Source organism: Aedes albopictus, chromosome 1, assembly GCF_035046485.1.
Source record: "Aedes albopictus strain Foshan chromosome 1, AalbF5, whole genome shotgun sequence".
Lineage (NCBI taxonomy): Eukaryota > Metazoa > Arthropoda > Insecta > Diptera > Culicidae > Aedes > Aedes albopictus.
In genome coordinates this window covers 252275951-252294289 of record NC_085136.1, presented here as the reverse complement: position 1 = coordinate 252294289, position 18339 = coordinate 252275951, and the positions used below count along the sequence as shown (strand labels likewise).

The following is an 18339-nucleotide window of genomic DNA, read 5'->3' as shown; positions in this document are numbered from 1 at the left end:
GATGTTGGCTCCTGTCAGATGCATAAGGTGGGATTAGGGTTGCCACATACGTGGAATCCAACGGAAGCTAACGATCCCTCCGCATCTGGTGGCAGGAATGAGAACCCTACGAAAAACGTGCCTTGGTGCAGCATAGGCAAAGTGGACTTTTTTCACTTTTTCGTATCAAATTCCGCATCGTAGAGAAACAAACGAGCACTTTTTGGAAAGAAATTTTCGAGGAAAATTTACTCCTCTTTCAGATGCGCTTAGATCCGGTAGGTAGGGTCTTGTACCATTTGGGCAGGTATGCCTATTTTGGGCACTTGTCGCTATAACTAAGTCAGTTTCAAACCGATTAATTTGAAATTTTGTTTAGAATTAGGTACGTACAGTATACCGCATTTAGTTCACCACTGGACTGCGAACTGCGACTTCATACACAGAAAAAAATAATGTAATATGCCTCGATGTAATTATTGAAAATGTGTAAAAAGTCCGATGTAACCGTCTTTTTAGATGTACAATCACATCGATTCGATGCTAATTTACATCTACCCCAAAATTACACCTAAATAAAGTATCAACTTTTCTTTGCATCGCATTTGTGTAACATTCACATCGAAAAAATGTGATTATTACACAGAATGAGCTGCAACCAAGTGGTTGCAATGGAGTTGTGTAGCATTACACAAAGTCGATGTCATATCGCATCTTTTAATGATGCGATAATACATCTCGCAACACTGCCGGCTTTGTTGTGATCGGCCAAGAGCGAGGCAAGTGAGCGTCCATTTTAGTTTTCGGTGAAGAAAGTTAGTGAAAGGATTTTGCCTGAAATTTGTTCATTTTCGAAGGTAATTTGTGATACTTGAGTTACATTATTTTTGGTATTTATTAACTTTTACTTCATACAGGATAATTCAACGTGAAGCGGAGTTCCGGGCACCAAAATTGGAACTTCATCGCCGTCGATCTGGAAGCCCAGCTCAACTTGGTGTTCTCCGACGAATTAGCTTCTCCCCGGCGGCTAACAGGAACACCTATTTCGAGCTAGCTAGTTGGCCAAGTGTGTTACCAGCTGCGGCAAATATACGGTCAAAATCACCCTCAAGAACCACATGCCAACATAACAACCACCAAGACTAAGGGCGACAGATGCCGGTTCCGAGGTCGATGTTAACCACCGACTCCTTACCATCGTCGCTGGTTGCGATTTGACTATGGTCCAGTATGCCGTATCCCCAGCACCACTGCCATAAACGTGATCTGGACCAGCCAGTAAACTCGATCCGATATGCCAAATGAATACGATCCGGGCGACGATCGACAGACGATGGAATACGATCCGGAAGATCGTCAGCGGGAGACTTGGAGGAAAACTAATTTTGCGAGGAGTTGGTCGCTCTGAAGGGTGTTGCAAAAGTAAACGTGAACTCCGGAAAAGGCGAACATGGATGCAGGTATGATTTAAGGATTTTAATTCTATTTCGTTATCGTTTGTTAGCTCTACCTAAGAGCAAAACTGAGTTTTCTCCTTGGTCAAGATCACAGGGTTTGAAGTTATTAAAGTGAATGTTTCATTTCAGTTTTGTAATGTAATGTTTTCTAGTGAAACCTATCACCTTTATTTATAATTATATTAATCATAACACTTTACATCTCCAATGGTTTACTGCAAACCGGCAGCTTTCAGCTGAAGTATGACCGATAGTGTTTTGGCATATAAGCCAGAAATGCTCGATAAAAAGAATGCACCGCCAGTGCTCAGTAGATTCTATGCCCAAGGAACAGTTCAAATTCGGTAGGATTCTAAAAGTTCGAATTGTTTGGAATATCTTTACCGAGTAGTATCGCCCCCTCTGGTATTTCTGCAGGATTTTACTGGGCCACCATATTTTTTTACATTTCCTAAAAAGGGACTCCTGGGGTTCCCTCAGAGTTCAGTGAGGACAAGAGTTCCTCCTTTTCTTCTTTTTCGCTCGACGTTCCAACTGGAACTTGACCGGCCTCTATTCAATTTTAGTGTTCTTTGAGCACTTCCACAGTTATTAATTGGAGGGCATTCATTGCCTGCCATTGCATGAATTTGAATATTGTGGGGCAAGCACAATGATACACTATGCTCAGGAAATCGAAGAAATTTCCCCGACCGGAACGGGAATCGAACCCGCCTTCTCCGGATTGGCAATCCAAAGCCTTACCACTAGGCTAATGGCAATATTATTTAACAGTTATTTAACAAATTTATTATTTTTACCATTGAAACTTAGGCCGATGCCAATATTATTTTTCATTTATGTCCGAGACCTCTCATCGGCACGAGGGCAATTTTGTATCCTGTTTTGTATTGAAAATGGAGTCATGTAAAGATTGAAGAATTCTGAGAATGTTTGACAATATTCGAAATTCCAAAAAAATGTTTGTAAAATGTCGTAAATTGATTAACAAAAATAGTGAATTACGATTCATGAATTAATGATGTTTTTTTGTATCTGTATTAACGTTGAACCATTCGTCATTGAAATCATCGTCATCATCAAACATTTGAAAGCAGTTTTTTCGTTCTAATCAAATATTTTTGCATCGAAAATGGATTCACTGCATTTCATATGAGAAATGTAATGCAGTGAATACATTTTCATGGTCATTGTTTTGATTTACAACGAAAAAACTGCTTTTCAATTACCGAAAAATGATGACGAATGCTTGGGCCTTAACGAGATTTTTAGCCCTAGGCTAGTTCATCTAGGGACCCATGCTTTACTTCCCTTCCGAAGGAAGAACTCACGCTTTGTAAGTTTGTCGGGAATGGGATTCGATCCCAGGTCCTCGGCGTGATAATTAATGATGTTAATTTTAATTTTAATTTAATTAATAATATTTAATTATTTCTTCTTCTTTGTGGCTCTACGTCCCCACTGGGACTTAACCTGCCTCGCTTCAACTTAGTGTTCTTTGAGCACTTCCACCGTTATTAATTGAAGGGCTTTACTTGCCTGCCATTGCATGAATTTGTATATTGTGAGGCAAGTACAATGATACACTATGCCCAGGGAGTTGAGAAAATTTTCTCAACTGGAACGGGAATCGAACCCGCCGTCTCCGGATTAGCGATCCATAGCCTTAACCACTAGGCTAACTGGAGATCCCGTAATTATTTATTTTAATTAGGCTGATACAAATTTAGTTTTGGTTTTTTGTCTCCCCCCCCTTCAAACATTTTTGGCTGGATTTTGCATTTTGAGGGGGCAGACAAAAAAATATTTATCAAAATATCGGGTTTTGCTGAAAATTCTTTAACAAATCCGATGAGTTTTTAATATTTTTCAGAATAAATGCTTTATTATTTTTATCCCCCCCCTCGACCAGTCAAAGCCACCACAAAAAGTGAAATAAATATTTGTAACGGCCTTATTTATGGAAACTATAACTTTAAAAAACATTCGAAGCATTTTCAGAAACCTCTTGCTTTGCGAAAAAAATGTTTAAATGATTTTCAAACTTTAAGATTTTTATATCTGCATATTTATGTCCGTATAACCGATGGGGTAAGTGCACGGGTATTCAACATGACCATGCTGAGGGTGACGAGTTCATTTCCCGTTTGATCTAGCAACTTTTCGTAAAGGAAATTTCCTTGACTTCCTTGAGCATAGAGTATCTTCGTGTCTGCCAGACGATTTACGAATGCGAAATGGTCATTGTCAGAGAAAGCTCGCAGGTAATAACTGCGGAAGTGCCCATAGAACACTAAGCTGAGCTGAAGGCTTTGTCCCACTTGTCCCACGTTACGCCAAGAAGAGAGAAGGATAAATTTAGGGTATTGTACCATTTGGGCAGGTGTACCTATTTTGGGCACTTGCCGCTATAACTAAGTCCATTTCAAACCGATTGAATTGAAATTTTGTCCAGAGTTTTTTTTTTTTTTTTCTGTTCGGATGAGCCACTGCGACCAGTATTTAGATCTTTTGTGGCAATACCCGTATCCTTAGTATTTAGTGCATGTCGTACTACTCCATTGTCATTGAGAGGCAAAGAAGCATCGATTTCTGTACAGATCTTGTTTTGTTTCCTCAGAGGTTCGAGAAATCGAATGTGATGAAAAAGTATTGTTTTCACAGGGAAATAAATCCCAGCGAAAGTGCGCCCTTAATCACACATAATCGATTCTATTTGTGAGAAAAACAAAACGGTAGAACTGATATTTGTCCATGCATCGGAACTCTGGCTTCATCCGTGTCTTGCTCCTAGTTTAGTCCCAGGACAACATTGAACAACCCGGGGCTTTAGGCTAGTTGCAAAACGCTGTCAAATTAGAGAATGTGTTCGGTAATAAGAATTCACGTGAGTCCTTGTATCACCAGTACTTATCAGTCCTTAGTAAGATGTTACGCAATTAGATACGCAAAGCATGTTTGTTTTCCTTACATCAAGTGTAGTCTCGGCGAGGACAAACCGAGTCTTTAACTATCCGTAAGGCAAAATAAATGCAATTTTAGAAACTGTCACTAGTAACAAGGGCTTTGTACCATGAATCCTTATTACCAAAACGCATTACTCTAGCTTAACAAGCTGGATGTCACCAGGGTTCAGTTTGGTAGATCTTGCTCCGTAACGCAACCCAAAAGGGAGATCTACCCACGTTACGGGCTCCGTTAAAGATCGAGCATGTTTTAAACCCCCTCAAACATTCATCCCTCAGCACGGGTCGCCTGACACCTTGGATTGGGGTTCCCTGTTTGGTGGACTTTTACCCCCGGAACAGGGGGTCCGTAGTGCTATTCTAAGCCGGCAACTACACGGGCATTGTCCAGAGTTAGATACTATATGTTCCTAACTCTGAACAAAATTTCAAATCAATCGGTTTGAAATGGACTTAGTTATAGCGGCAAGTGCCCAAAATAGGTACACCTGCCCAAATGATACACCCTACCTACAGCTGGGGATGAATTTGTATTTTTTTATTAAAGCACAGTTTTACGAAATTTTCAAAAAATGTTCATGCTATTTTTAGAAATCGCAAGGACCTTGATTAAATTTTGAACATTGGAAATCATCTATGTATATTGTTTTAATCTATGCTTTACAAAATAAGTTGAAACGTTTTTCGAAAATCCTTGAGAGGTTTTTTAAATCCTTTCCGACAAAACAAAGATCTGACTGACTACAGAATCATCCCGAATTCCGGATTGTTTCCCGATATACTGAATTGTTCTGTTAGTTCAAAGATTTTCCAGGGAAGTGTATATTGAATAAAATTAAATGGAATTATTTCCAATTTTATTTGTAGACAGCCAAAGTAATTTCGTAAGAATGTTCAAAAGAGGATTTGTCTCGAATTAAATACTCATGTTTTTTTTTTAAGTTTATTCATATATTTTACTAAAAATTTTCAAAGGAGTCCCCAAAATTATTAAATGAATCGAGTTTCAAATTAAACTGAAAATCATTTTAATTTTTTAGAAAACAGAATGGAACTACCTTTAAAATTCTAGAAACTCCCTTCCTTCAAAAAAAACGCAGAAAATTAGATTTTTCCATATCATTTCTGTCCTTTTTGTACCTAAAATCTGAAAAATTTCTTTAGAGTTTCCCAAAAAAAAAAATCCATTCTTTTAGAGATGCCTACAAAAGAAATTCTTTTGAAGATTATCCCAAAAGAAACAACTTCAGCAATTTTCCCAAGAGGTTCCATGTAAATGTCGCTTTAGAAGGAATTCTTTTGATGACTTTACTTGAATTTTCCAACAGATTTTTTAGAGATGGCGTTAAGAAAAAAAATTGTTCGAAAAATTTTCAGGAGAAATTTATTTAGCTACTTTTTACCGGAGTTTCCTACAAGAGAAGTTCCGTCAGTCCAGTAGAAATTCCTCGAAAGTCAATGCAACAGAAATCCAGTAGGTGAATTTTGAAGAGATTTTTTCTCTGAAATTCTATTAAGATGATTTTTTTTAGATTTGTAAAAGAGACATTTTTTAAGGATGCATCCAAAATAGGTTTCCTTGAAGATTTCCCCAATTCCTTCAGAAATTGTCCGAAAGAAATTCCTCCAGACACTCCGCAGATTCTCCCAAGAGAAATTCCTTCTTAGATTTCACAAGAGAAATTTCTTCGGGAACTCATTCAAGATGTTTTTTGTTTTGACATTTTTCAAATGATTTTTTGGAGATGCCTGCAAGAGAATTTCCTTCAAAGAAATTCCGAAAGAAATTTCCTTTGAAGATTCAACTAGACTGAATTCTTTCCGAGACTTCTACGGCGATTTTTATAAGTGAAACTTATTCAAAGATTTTTCCAAGATTGTTCAAAGAGATTTTCCGAAATGAGAATTCACCATTTAGCATAGCTTTATACAAAATGGCATTTTGCCAAATGTAGGCGATGCCTCCATAACAAATTCTTCGAAGATTATTAGAAGATTTTTTTTTCGAATATTCCTTCTTTGATGATTATTTCCTAGAGAAATTCTTTCTGAGATTTCTTCAAATGGTGTTTCTTCCAGTATTTTTTATGAGATCTTTCTCGGAGGTTTTTCCAAGGCAAATTTCTTTTTTTTTCAAGAGAAATTCTTTCGCAGATTTTTCCAAAAGAATTTTTTTCGGAGATTCTTCCAAGAGGAATTTCGTGGGGAATTCATCCAAGAGGATTGTTTTAGATTTTTTTTCTGGAGAAATTTTATCGGAGATTCGTTAGCGATTTCTTCCAAGAGATTTCCCAAGCAACACACTTGTTATAATAGAGTTACGACAGCGCAAGTTTTGGTTGTATTGAAGTTTATTTTACGTAATTCTAACATAGTGTTGAAATAACGTAAAATAAACTTCTATACAACCAAAACTTGCGCTGTCGTAACTTTTATATAACATGTGTGTTGCTTGGGTTTTTTCAAAGATTCTTGTAAAGAGGATATTTTTTTCATAAGGAATTCTTTTGAAGATATTTTGAAAGAGGAATTTAATCGTAAATTCCTTTGAGAAGAATATCCTCGAGAAATTTCTTCGAAAATTTTACTAAGAGTTTCCTCTAAAAGGAATTCCATCAGAGACACATCCAAGCGATTTTTTTTTGGAATTCTTTTATATCTTCCTTGAGTAATTATTTGGCGATTTTGCCAAGAGACATTTTTTCGTAGATTTCTTCAGTTCTTTTCAGTACATGAAAAGTTACAGATATACGATTCGATAAAATAATTGAATCACTTCCAGATTCCCATATATATGAAAATGTATATGTGATTATCTGATGCTATAAATAATGAACTATAGTGCACATGGCAATTGCCAAATGTCAGCAAAATCTGTTCACTAGAAAATGAGCACCGTAACTTCAAGCCTGCCCATTTTGTATGAAAAACGATTGGTGGTATTAATGTTTTGTGCGACATTGTATGTATTGCAAAGAAAAATTTCTTCTGAGATTCCTACAAAAGGAGTTCTTTCAGAACACCCCCTGAATAGGGTTTTTCGAAAGTTCCTCCAAGAAGAATTCTCCAATAGACTGCCGTAATTCTGCAAAGTGACGTAAGCGACATTTTAATTTTCGACGTCTTTGGGTATATATCTGATTCCTGTTATACAAATTTCTTCGAGAATTTTCACAAGGAGTGATATTTCAGAGAGGAATTCTTTCAATGGAAGAGTATTTTTAATAATTGTTCTGAGATTTCTCTAAAAATAGTTTCTTCTGTGAATGTCCAAGAGAAGTTCCTTTGGAAATTTACCCTAGAGGAAATTCTTCGGCGATTCCTAACAAAAGGTTTTTTTTTCGGAGATTATTTCAATAGTTTCCACGTGGAAGTCCGGGACCATGGCCATGGAAATAAGGATGGAGTCGAGGGTAGAGTGATTTCCTGGAATTTCCAGGAGGTGAAAAAAAATATATGGAGGTATTCCTGCAGTTATGCCATGAGATTTTTTTCAGAAAAAGATTTTTTCAGGAGGAATTTTACCCTGAAAGACTATGACTATCTATCCACTTTCTCTCTCTCTCCTACATATACATCGCATGTATATTCTTATGTTCGTAGCGATCGCTAGAACCAGAAACAGCTTCCGTGTTCCTTCCTTCCAACTTTCATCACAGCACAGTGTCAGTCTATCATATAACACCTACAAGTTATGCAACTAACGAACTGTGCCGCTTCACACTAATCTTCACACAATCTATCCACTTTACGCCTGGCATCTATGCACCAATGCATGAATCCTGTGCCAAAAATAAACATCTCCCACCAACACACCGACATCCGCATAACCTTGTGTAGGTGCAGAGGACTCAACGGCCAGTTGGCAACAAGCGATTGCAATCATCAATTGGTTCCCCTTCCCCACATTGACCTGCAATCTGACACAGCAGGCGCTATTGTCGTCTAAAAATACAAGACCACCAACGCTCACACACTGAAGATGCCTGTTAGTCCCAAGCAACTATCTCATTAGGGGTATTCACGAAACAGATTAAATTGCTGCGTAAGCCATGATTTTCCGCTTATTTGAAATGTTTCACGATTTTGCGAATGAAATAATCAAAGATTGCCTTGGTGATCGCAACGTTTAATCAGTTTAATCAGTTTACGCTGTTTAGTGAATCCCCCTATTGATTCCTTGTGTGAGTGTAGCTGATCTGGTGATACTGGAGTAGCATTCTGCGGGCGGTCAATCAAGCTCAAGCTGTCAAAGGTAACTCCTGGTAAAACTGGAAGAATCACAGAAGTAACCCTAGTTGTAACTCCTGGAGAAATCCCAGAAGAAACGTTGGAGGTATCTCAAAGAGAACACCTGGAGAAATTCCTGGATAATTCCAGAAGAAACAATTTGAGGAACCCCCAGAAGTATTTGCTATTATAATCTATAGAATGCCAGAAGGAATTCTTGGAGAAATTAAAAAAAAACTTGAAAGAATAAGGTTAACAGTACACATTTTCGAATATTTAACAATGAATGAACTAAAGAGTAAACATCTGTTTGACACTAATGAAAATCCGATAGAGTCAAACCAGATGTTTGAGCATTGATTCACTCCTTGTCAAATATTTGACCCTGTGTACTAAAGGCTTAAGAAACATGTCTTAGAGGAATCTCAGAAGAAAATGGAGGAAACCTTAATAGTAACTTTTGGAGACCCTAGAAAGAAATTCTGTGGAAATCCCAACAAGAACTCCGGAGGGTATTCCAGAAAAGCTTCTTGGAGAATCATAAAAAAAAATTCTGTAGGAATCCCAAAATGAATTTCTGGATTACCTCAGGAGGAACTCTTGTTGCACTCTCAGAAAGAACTCCTAGAGAAATCCCAGAAGTAATTCCAGGCGCAATCCTTAATATTATTTCAGGAAGAATTTCAGAGAGAACTCGTGGAGAATTTCCAACAGAAACTCTGAAGACGATTCAGAAGGATCTACTAGAGATTTTCTTGGGAGAATCCTAGGAGTAACTCTTGCAGAAATTCCAGAAAGAACTGGGAAAACCTGACAGGAACTCTGGACGGTATCCTAGAAGAAACTCCTGGAAAAGTCCCTGGAAGAACTACTGGAGGAATCCCAATAGGAACTACTGGAGTAATTCCTGCAAAAATTCCTGGAGGAATCTTTTATAGAACTCCTAAAGGAATTCCAAATGGAACTCTTGAAGAAATTACCTAGGGGCAAGACACTGTGCAAACGAGAGCAACTCTGAAAGATTCTGAGTTACTCTTTTTATCGAAGATCGACGAAATTTGTCGAAAGACATCCCTAAAACTGCAATTTTCATTCAGCGCAGGGCCCACATAGCCGAGGCGGTAAACGCACGGGTATTCAGCATGACCATGCTGAGGGTGACGGGTTCGATTCCCGGTCGGTCCAGGATCTTTTCGTAAAGGAAATTTCCTTGACTTCCTTGGGCATAGAGTATCTTCGTGCCTGCCACACGATATACACATGCAAAATGGTCATTGGCAGAGGAAGCTCTCAGTTAATAACTGTGGAAGTGCTCATAGAACACTAAGCTGAGAAGCAGGCTTTGTCCCAGTGAGGACGTTACGCCAAGAAGAGGAGGAGGACATGCAACACTTTGTAGTTTGACATTGGTGCCAAATCACGCTTTGGTATAAATGAGAGAAATTCTGAGGAACTGTGAGGAATTCTGAACAACACCTAGAACACAGATTTGCTCTCGTTAGATCTGTCTCGCCCCTAGGAAATTACAGACCAAACTGATGGAGGAATCCCGGAAGAAAAATCAGGGGGGATCGAAAAAGGGACTCCTGAAAGAATCCTAGAACGATTTCTAGGTGCAATCTCAGAAAGAACTCCCTAGGAAAAAATCAAAGAGCTCTATAAGCATGCTTGCAATACCAGATGGAACTGGAAGAACCTCTGGAGGAATCACAGTAGCAACTACTGGAAAATCTCTGCAAGGAATTCTTGGAGAAATCTTTGATAGAACTCATAATTTAGTAAAAAAATAGACCCAAAAGTAAGTATGGAAGAAATCCCAGAATAAAACTGCTGGAGGAATCACAGGCAAAACTTTTGGGGGAATCTGCAAAGGAACTGCTGGAGGAACCAAAGAAGGTTTTTTTAGGAAAACCAGAAGTAGTTTTTGAACTTTTGGAAGGAATTTTTTGTAAAACCCCACAAGGAAAATTTGGAGGAATTTCTGAAGGTATTCCTGAACAAGTTCCTGAAAGAATCATAACATTCCGGAACTCCTGAAAAAATCTCAGAAGGAACTTCTTCAAGAATTACACAAGGAACTTCGGGGGGACTCTAAAAGGAACTCCTGTAGAAAAATCTAAAAGAACTCCTGGATAAATCCATTAAGGTACTTCTGGAAGAATAACAAAAAGCATTCCTGGAGGAATACCAGGAAAGACTCTCACAAGCAGCTGCTGGAAAATCCAAGGAGAAATTTCTGGGGGAATTCCTTAAGAAACTTCTGGGGGGATCCTGGAAGAAACCCCTAGAGGAATCTCAGCAGGCTTTCCTGGAGGAATCCCAGTTGATACTCCTGAAAACATCGTACAAAAATTTCATATAGATATATCAGGAGGTACTTCTGTTGGAATCCAAGAAAGATTCCTGGAGGAATTCCGAAAAAAACAACCCGCATGAACGATAACCATAAGACGGGCTTAACCACCCATTCGGGATACAATTCGAACAGTATGTGATATTGTTGAACCGACTACATTACGGTCCGTGTATGGTGTTGGTTTATTAGGGACGAGGAGGCATCTCAAAAGGAACTTCTGAAAATATACTGGAGGAACCCCAGATGGAACAATAAGATGAACCGCAAATTGTACGTCTTAAAGAACCATAGGAAAGAACCATTTTATCAGAGGAATCCCAGAAGTAAATTTTGGATAGTTCCCAGAAGAAATTCCTGGGGTATTCCTACAAGGACTTTAGAAGAAATTCTAGGAGTTAATTTCTAAAAATAATACTGCTTAAGGTGAATCGGGACGCTGTGTTATTTTTCCTATCTTCCCTCTCTTTCTAACAATTTGCCTCGCGATTTTGAAGATGGTAATCTCGATTTCTATCGCACAGATGAGGCTGAAAAACAATCAGCATATGCACTGCAAGTGAGCATACACAATGATAGATTTTTGTTCCATTATATGAAGTAGAATCTGAGATTACCATCTTAGAAGAAACAGAGCAATGGCGGATATTTCCTCGACCGTCCCGTCCGCCCTTAAATAATTACCAGCAGAACTTTATAGCAATGATTTTCTTAGAATCCTAGATGAACTAGTCCAGGGCTGAAAATTTTGCCAATAAAGAAAACAATCTGAATACTAAAGTGGATTGGTACTTGAACAAAATACTGGTGCCATTCCCTCGGCCATTTCTGCAGCTGGAATTCGTAGAAAAAAATGTGACATGCTTCGCAGTATTTTTTGTAGAGTTTGTATTATCGTCGCACCACCAAATCGAAGTCGTCGCTAGAAGCACATGCGAAGTTGCAGCTGCGAAGTAAATTTGAATCATTTTTTTCTGTTGCGCATCATTAAGCTAATTAAGAGCAACAATATGCACTAATCCAAATTGAGTTGCGACATTTCTAAGTAGGTTAAAAATCAATTTTTGCACGTTCGGTCACTTCGTATTTCGACCAAAAGCATAATATTTCGCTTCTTCGAGAAACTCCTAGGAATTTTCTAGCAGAATCTTGTCGAGATCTTTCCCTTAATAAAAGTTCATAGATACTACTTAGTTAGTTATAATCTAGGGGCAAGACAGATACAGCGAGAGTAGCTCTGCTATCGAAGTGTTGCTCAGAATTCCACTGGATAGCTCTGGATCACTCTGGTTTTCCCAAAATGTTGCCTGATACCAGAGAAAAATCGAGCAGTCTTGCCCGATATCCCGCTTCGCAGAGACGTTTCTGAATGGAATCGACCAAATAGCGTTACTCAGGATTGCTCAGAGTTGCTCTGGATTGCACAGTGTCTTGCCCCTAGGTTATAATACACGTAAAATTCCCAGACGCAATGAACAAGTTATTTCAATTAATAGGTACTAATATTTTGTTGTATGTTTCAGAAGGAACTATTGAAGGAATCTCAGTACGATCTACTGGAGATTTTCCGGAGGAAATCCTTGAAGTAACTCTTGCATGAATCCCAGAAAAACTCCTTAGAAATCCTAACAGGAATTTTGGGGGGCATCCATGAAGGATCTGCTGGAAAAGTCCCTGGAAGAACTACTAGAGGAATCCCAGTAGGAAGTACATACTGAAGAAATCCCAGTAAGTACTACTGGAGTAATCGCAAATGGAACTCCTGAAAGAATCCCAGAAGGAATTCCGGGTACAATCTCAGAAAGAACTCCCAGAGGAAAATATGAAAAATATTCAACAGTCTCTTGAAGAAATACCAGAAGAAACTTCTGGAAGAATCTCAAAAGAATTCCTAGAGGAATCCCAGAAACAATTTTTGGAGGAATTCCTTAAATAAATTTTGAAGGAATCCCATAAGAAACTTCTAGAAGAATTTCAGAAATCAATCCTACAGGAATCCCAGAAGAAACTTCCTGAGGAATAAAAAAAAATCCGGAGTGAGGAACTTCTGGAGGAATCTCTGCAAGGAATTCCTGGAAGAATCTTTGATAGAACTGCTAATTTAGGAAAAAAAAATACCAAAAGAATCTCTTGAAGGAATCCCAGAACAAATTGTTGGAAAAATCAAAGACAAAACTTCTGGGGGAATTATTTGAGGAAACCCAGGAGTAACTTCTAAAGAAAGCTTAGAAGGAACTTTTTGTGAAACCTCACAAGGATCATTTGGAAGGGTGCTATTACACTCTTTGCCCAGACGCCAAATATTTGACCACTTTTGACAGATAAATTTTGGCAGGTTGTTTGGCTCTGTTTGTCCCTATTCGTATTTCGAGAGTGGCAAATATTTTTGTTTGTCAGGTACACCATGGCCAAAATTTAACTGTCAAAAGTGGTCAAATATTTGGCATTGGTCAAAGAGTGTCATACTAGCTGAAGAATTTTAGAAGCTATTCCTAAAAAAATCTCAAAACTCCGGAGGAATTCTAAAAGGAACTTCTCCAAAATTCTTAGAAGGAACTTCTTGAAGAATTACAAAAAGAATTCGATGGAATTCTAGAGGGAATTACAAGAAGAGTTTCAGTAAGAACTTCGGCAGGAAACTCGGAAATAATTCCTGGACGAATCTCAGAAGGAAGTTTTATAGGAGTCTCATCCCTTAAGAAACTTCGGGGGGATTCTCAGGATGCACTCCTGGAGGAATCCCATTTGATACTCCTGATTCCGTGATTTCGAGGTATCGTACAAATATTTCATAGAGAAATATCAAGAACTTCTGTTGGAAGCCCAGATCTTTTGGAAAAATAAGTAACTTATGAAAGAATTCTGGCGGAATCCCAGAAAAAACAAGTGGAGGAATCCCAAAGGGACTTCTGAATAAATTCCAGGAGTTAATTTATAAAAAACAATACTGCTTAAGAAATTATCAGCAAAACTTTGTTGCAATGAATTCCCTAGATGGTCAAGTCCAGGACTGAAAATCTTGTTAATAAAGAAAAAACAATGAATACTAAAGTTGAATGGACCTTGCTTGATGAACAAAATTCTGGTACCATTCCTGAAGCTGGAATTCCTAGATAAAAATATGAAGTATCGGTTGAAGATAATCACCGTGGACCTTTACTATTATTTGGTTTGATTGGCTTTCACCGATAAAAGCCAATCAAACCAAATAATAGGAAAAATATGAAGTTCCTGACAGGAACTTCTTGTAGATTTATCTTTTCATTTGTACGAAAAATTCGTAGGGATTTTCTGGCAGAATCCTGCCAAGAATTCTTTTCTGAGAAAAAATGAAGATGTTCTTAGTTACTTAGTTATAATGCGCGTAAAATTCCCAGATATAATGACCAAGTTTGATTTTTTTTTATTTCATATCATTAATACCTAGGTACTAACATTTTGTTGTATGTTTCAGGATGACTATAAAGCCGTATTCAAGTCAGTGTTCTCTTCACACTGTCGGCGTCAGGATTAGCGCGGAACGAGAGAAGCAGCTCGAGGAGCCGTATAGCCGAAGTGGCAAACACACGGGCATTCAGTGGTCCACGATCTCATCGTAATAGAAATGTTAACGATTATTGACTTTCTTAGGTGTAGATTATCGTCGTATCTGCTATATAATAAACAAATTAAACATGTTTAGTTATTGAAAAGCAATCTCACAATTAGTTTGAATATGCTCATATTTATTGTGCAGGCTCTGACCTAGCTGGCCTTAAAGAAGACAATATAAGAACCTAGTTACAAATATAATAACAAACCACAAAATGTATAGGTGCACAATAAATTTTGGGTCAAACTTAGTTTATCTATACACTATTGTTTTCTCTTCTGTGGCTGATTAAATTATGTTTTTATCCTTTTTCGACTTTAGTTTAGTGTAGCTCTAGTGCTTCCTTCAGCTACACGTAAATCTGATCGAAAAGGGATGAAAATGTAATTTAATCTGCCATTGAAGAGCATTTCAAATCGTTTCCATTTTACATCGCTTCAATTACGTTGTATATGTGTACGTCGGGTTTATTACATCGCGCAAATTACATCGGATCTGTTTATCACATCCAAAGCCTTCGTGTACATCGGGCTGTGTAATATTCATCGATCGATGTAACGACCTGGTTGCAGCGATTTCGATGTAATATTCAACAACTTTTTTAACTGTGTATATTATATTTATCTCTCGATTTATCTAACTCTGTATGTAATAATGTAGTTGGTACCTACTTTAATATTTTAATTTTTCCGTGTGGGTTTCCGCATCCATCTGGCTGCGTGCCAGAATTAGTTGTTCTTCCCCCGACTCTCGGTTTATTTATGTTTCCATCCTCTTGTCAGCTGTCAAGCGGTTTTGTAAAATCGCTGCGCTGCTCTGCTTTGTTCGCTGTGCCAGTGAAATCAGGCCAAACATTTCAATAGGTCCTATCTGCATTTGAGAGGCTCTCTTTGTTCACTTTCTCTTTCAATTATTGCAATGTAATGGTACACTTTTCAACTATTTTTTCAGTACAAATCAAAAAACGATTGTTTCGACCATCGTTCAATGCAAGGAGACAATCATAATACAAATAAACAGCTGAGATATTAACGAAAGAGAGGGAAACCAAAGAGAGCCTCTCTTCTGCAGATTGGACCTTTAGACATGTTTGGCCTGAAATAGAAAAATCCCTCAATTTCCTAATCTTATTGTGAAAATAGAATAAAAAACCCTGTTCGCTGTGTCCGGTACGATAGCCTAACCATGTCCATCGAAATCGAGTCGGCTGAGTGAGTATTACCATCAAAATATTCGCTTTGAAAATTGCGCTCTTCAACTCTCCCTCTGAATCCCGTAGCGTGATTCGCCTGATCCAGCAATATTTGAAGGAATCGAATCTGCACAAGACGCTACAAACTCTGCAGGAGGAAACCGGCGTCTCGTTGAACACGGTCGATAGCGTGGAGGGTTTCGTGTCGGACATCCACAATGGCCACTGGGACACGGTGCTGAAGGCGATCCAGTCGCTCAAGCTACCGGACAAAAAGCTGATCGATCTGTACGAGCAGGTCGTGCTGGAGTTGATCGAACTGCGGGAGCTGGGAGCGGCGCGGTCATTGCTCAGGCAGACGGATCCGATGATAATGTTGAAGCAGCAGGAAGCGGAGCGGTATATTCATTTGGAGAATATGCTGCAGAGGGCTTACTTCGATCCGAGGGAGGCCTATCCGGAGGGCGGAAGCAAGGAGAAGCGACGGGCGGCCATTGCTACGGCATTGGCCGGAGAAGTATCGGTGGTACCATCGTCGAGGCTATTGGCTTTGCTGGGGCAGGCGCTGAAGTGGCAACAGCACCAGGGATTGCTTCCGCCCGGAACAACGATCGATTTGTTCCGTGGTAAAGCGGCCATCAGGGACCAGGAAGATGAAATGTTCCCGACGCAACTGTCCAGACAGATCAAGTTCGGTCAGAAGAGCCACGTTGAGTGTGCACTGTTTTCACCGGATGGTCAGTATCTGGTAACGGGCAGCGTGGATGGATTCATCGAGGTTTGGAACTTCACGACCGGAAAGATTCGTAAAGATTTAAAGTATCAGGCGCAGGACAACTTCATGATGATGGAACAGGCGGTGTTGGCGATGTCGTTCTCAAGAGATTCGGAAATGTTGGCCACGGGATCCCAGGATGGACAAATAAAAGTCTGGAAGCTGCTGACTGGCCAGTGTTTGCGTCGCTTCGAAAAGGCTCATTCCAAGGGAGTCACCTGTCTGCAGTTCTCAAGAGATAACAGTCAAATTCTAACCGCTTCGTTCGATCATCTCATCCGGTTGTACGGATTGAAGTCCGGCAAAATGTTGAAAGAATTCCGAGGTCACACGTCGTTCGTCAACGAGGCAGTATTCTCGCCGGACGGCCACAACGTTCTCAGCGCGTCCTCGGACGGATCCGTAAAAATCTGGTCTCTCAAAACAACCGAATGCCTCTCGACATTCAAGGCCCTTGGAAGCGAACTGGCAGTCAATTCAGTTCTAATGCTGCCGAAAAATCCGGAACACTTCGTCGTATGTAATCGGTCCAACACGGTAGTCATCATGAACATGCAAGGCCAAATCGTCCGATCGTTCTCGTCCGGTAAGCGAGAAGGCGGTGCGTTCATCTGCGCCACAATTTCCCCCCGAGGTGAGTTCATCTACTGCGCCGGAGAGGATTTGGTGTTGTACTGCTTTTCGGTTACTTCTGGCAAGCTGGAGCGAACCTTGAACGTGCACGAAAAGGACGTCATCGGACTGACGCATCATCCCCATCAGAACCTGCTGGCGACTTATAGCGAGGATGGGTTGCTGAAAATGTGGAAGCCTTAAGGCAACTGCCTTTGGGTTACGTCTAGGTCATTAAGGTATGGTAATTAAACTCTACTTCTAGGTATAACGATACAAATTGCGTGGAATAAAATTTAAAATAAATTTATGTGTTGTACTTAAAGCCGAACTTTTGCAGAAAAACTACACTCATCGTACATAGGACAAGCTAGGTGAACATTTCACCTACTGGTGGCTTACGATTAACATAGTTAACAGGAGTTAACCTTTTCCTTCCCATGACTTTAAACAGCTATTTCTATGCCAAAGGCAGTGGCGTAGCTAGGAATTTGGGGGCCCGGTGCGGAACCAAATTCGTGGGCCCCCATGAAAATGACAGATGTACATATTTAAGGTGACTTGGTGCATCACAGAATTTCCATAGGAATCATTGACTTTTTAATTTTCAATGATTGTTTGCCTCGCGTTTTTGAAGTGATAAAAAACGGGAAATTTTGCAGTCACGCAGTAGAAAAAGTATCATCACACTCACCACGAGTGAGCATATGGGATGATACATTTTCATCCGAATTTGCGCTTTGGTAACTGAGTTTTGATGATTAACCTGGGCTTGTTAGGGGAATATCTGTAAATAAAAGAAAATCGGGTTAAGTACGGTTCCTTTGAATTCCACTAAGAATTTGCATCCTTTGACAGATACGTATTTCGACCTCAACTGTAAGGTCGTCTTCAGTGTCTTGTACTTGACTCGACTCGAGTCGAGTCAAGTACAAGACACTGAAGACGACCTTACAGTTGAGGTCGAAATACGTATCTGTCAAAGGATGCAAATTCTTAGTGGAATTCAAAGGAACCGTACTTAACCCGATTTTCTTTTATTTAACTGAGTTTTATCACTTTGAAATTTCGAGCGAGATTTCAATGATGCTGATGACGCACTACGCGTCGTTAACAATGATAAATCTCTCGAATGATCGCCTGTTGTATTTTGTACAAAACGATGAAAAAATCCAATGAA

At 39.3% G+C, this 18339-nt stretch overlaps 1 protein-coding gene and 1 long non-coding RNA gene across 2 annotated transcripts; both read left to right on the top strand.

Annotated features, from left to right (window-relative positions):
• Positions 1 to 430: 430 nt before the first annotated feature.
• LOC115263558 (uncharacterized) lies at positions 431 to 14782 on the top strand. Its single transcript, XR_009997175.1, has 3 exons — positions 431 to 836; positions 897 to 1442; positions 14443 to 14782. It is a non-coding gene; the product is annotated as an uncharacterized LOC115263558 (long non-coding RNA).
• Positions 14783 to 15399: 617 nt separating this feature from the next.
• LOC134287269 (WD40 repeat-containing protein SMU1-like) lies at positions 15400 to 17465 on the top strand. The gene is made up of 2 exons (XM_062848931.1): positions 15400 to 15791; positions 15860 to 17465. Exons 1-2 carry the CDS (start codon positions 15766 to 15768, stop codon positions 17361 to 17363), a joined length of 1530 nt encoding a protein of 509 aa, XP_062704915.1. The 5' UTR covers positions 15400 to 15765; the 3' UTR covers positions 17364 to 17465.
• Positions 17466 to 18339: the final 874 nt, after the last annotated feature.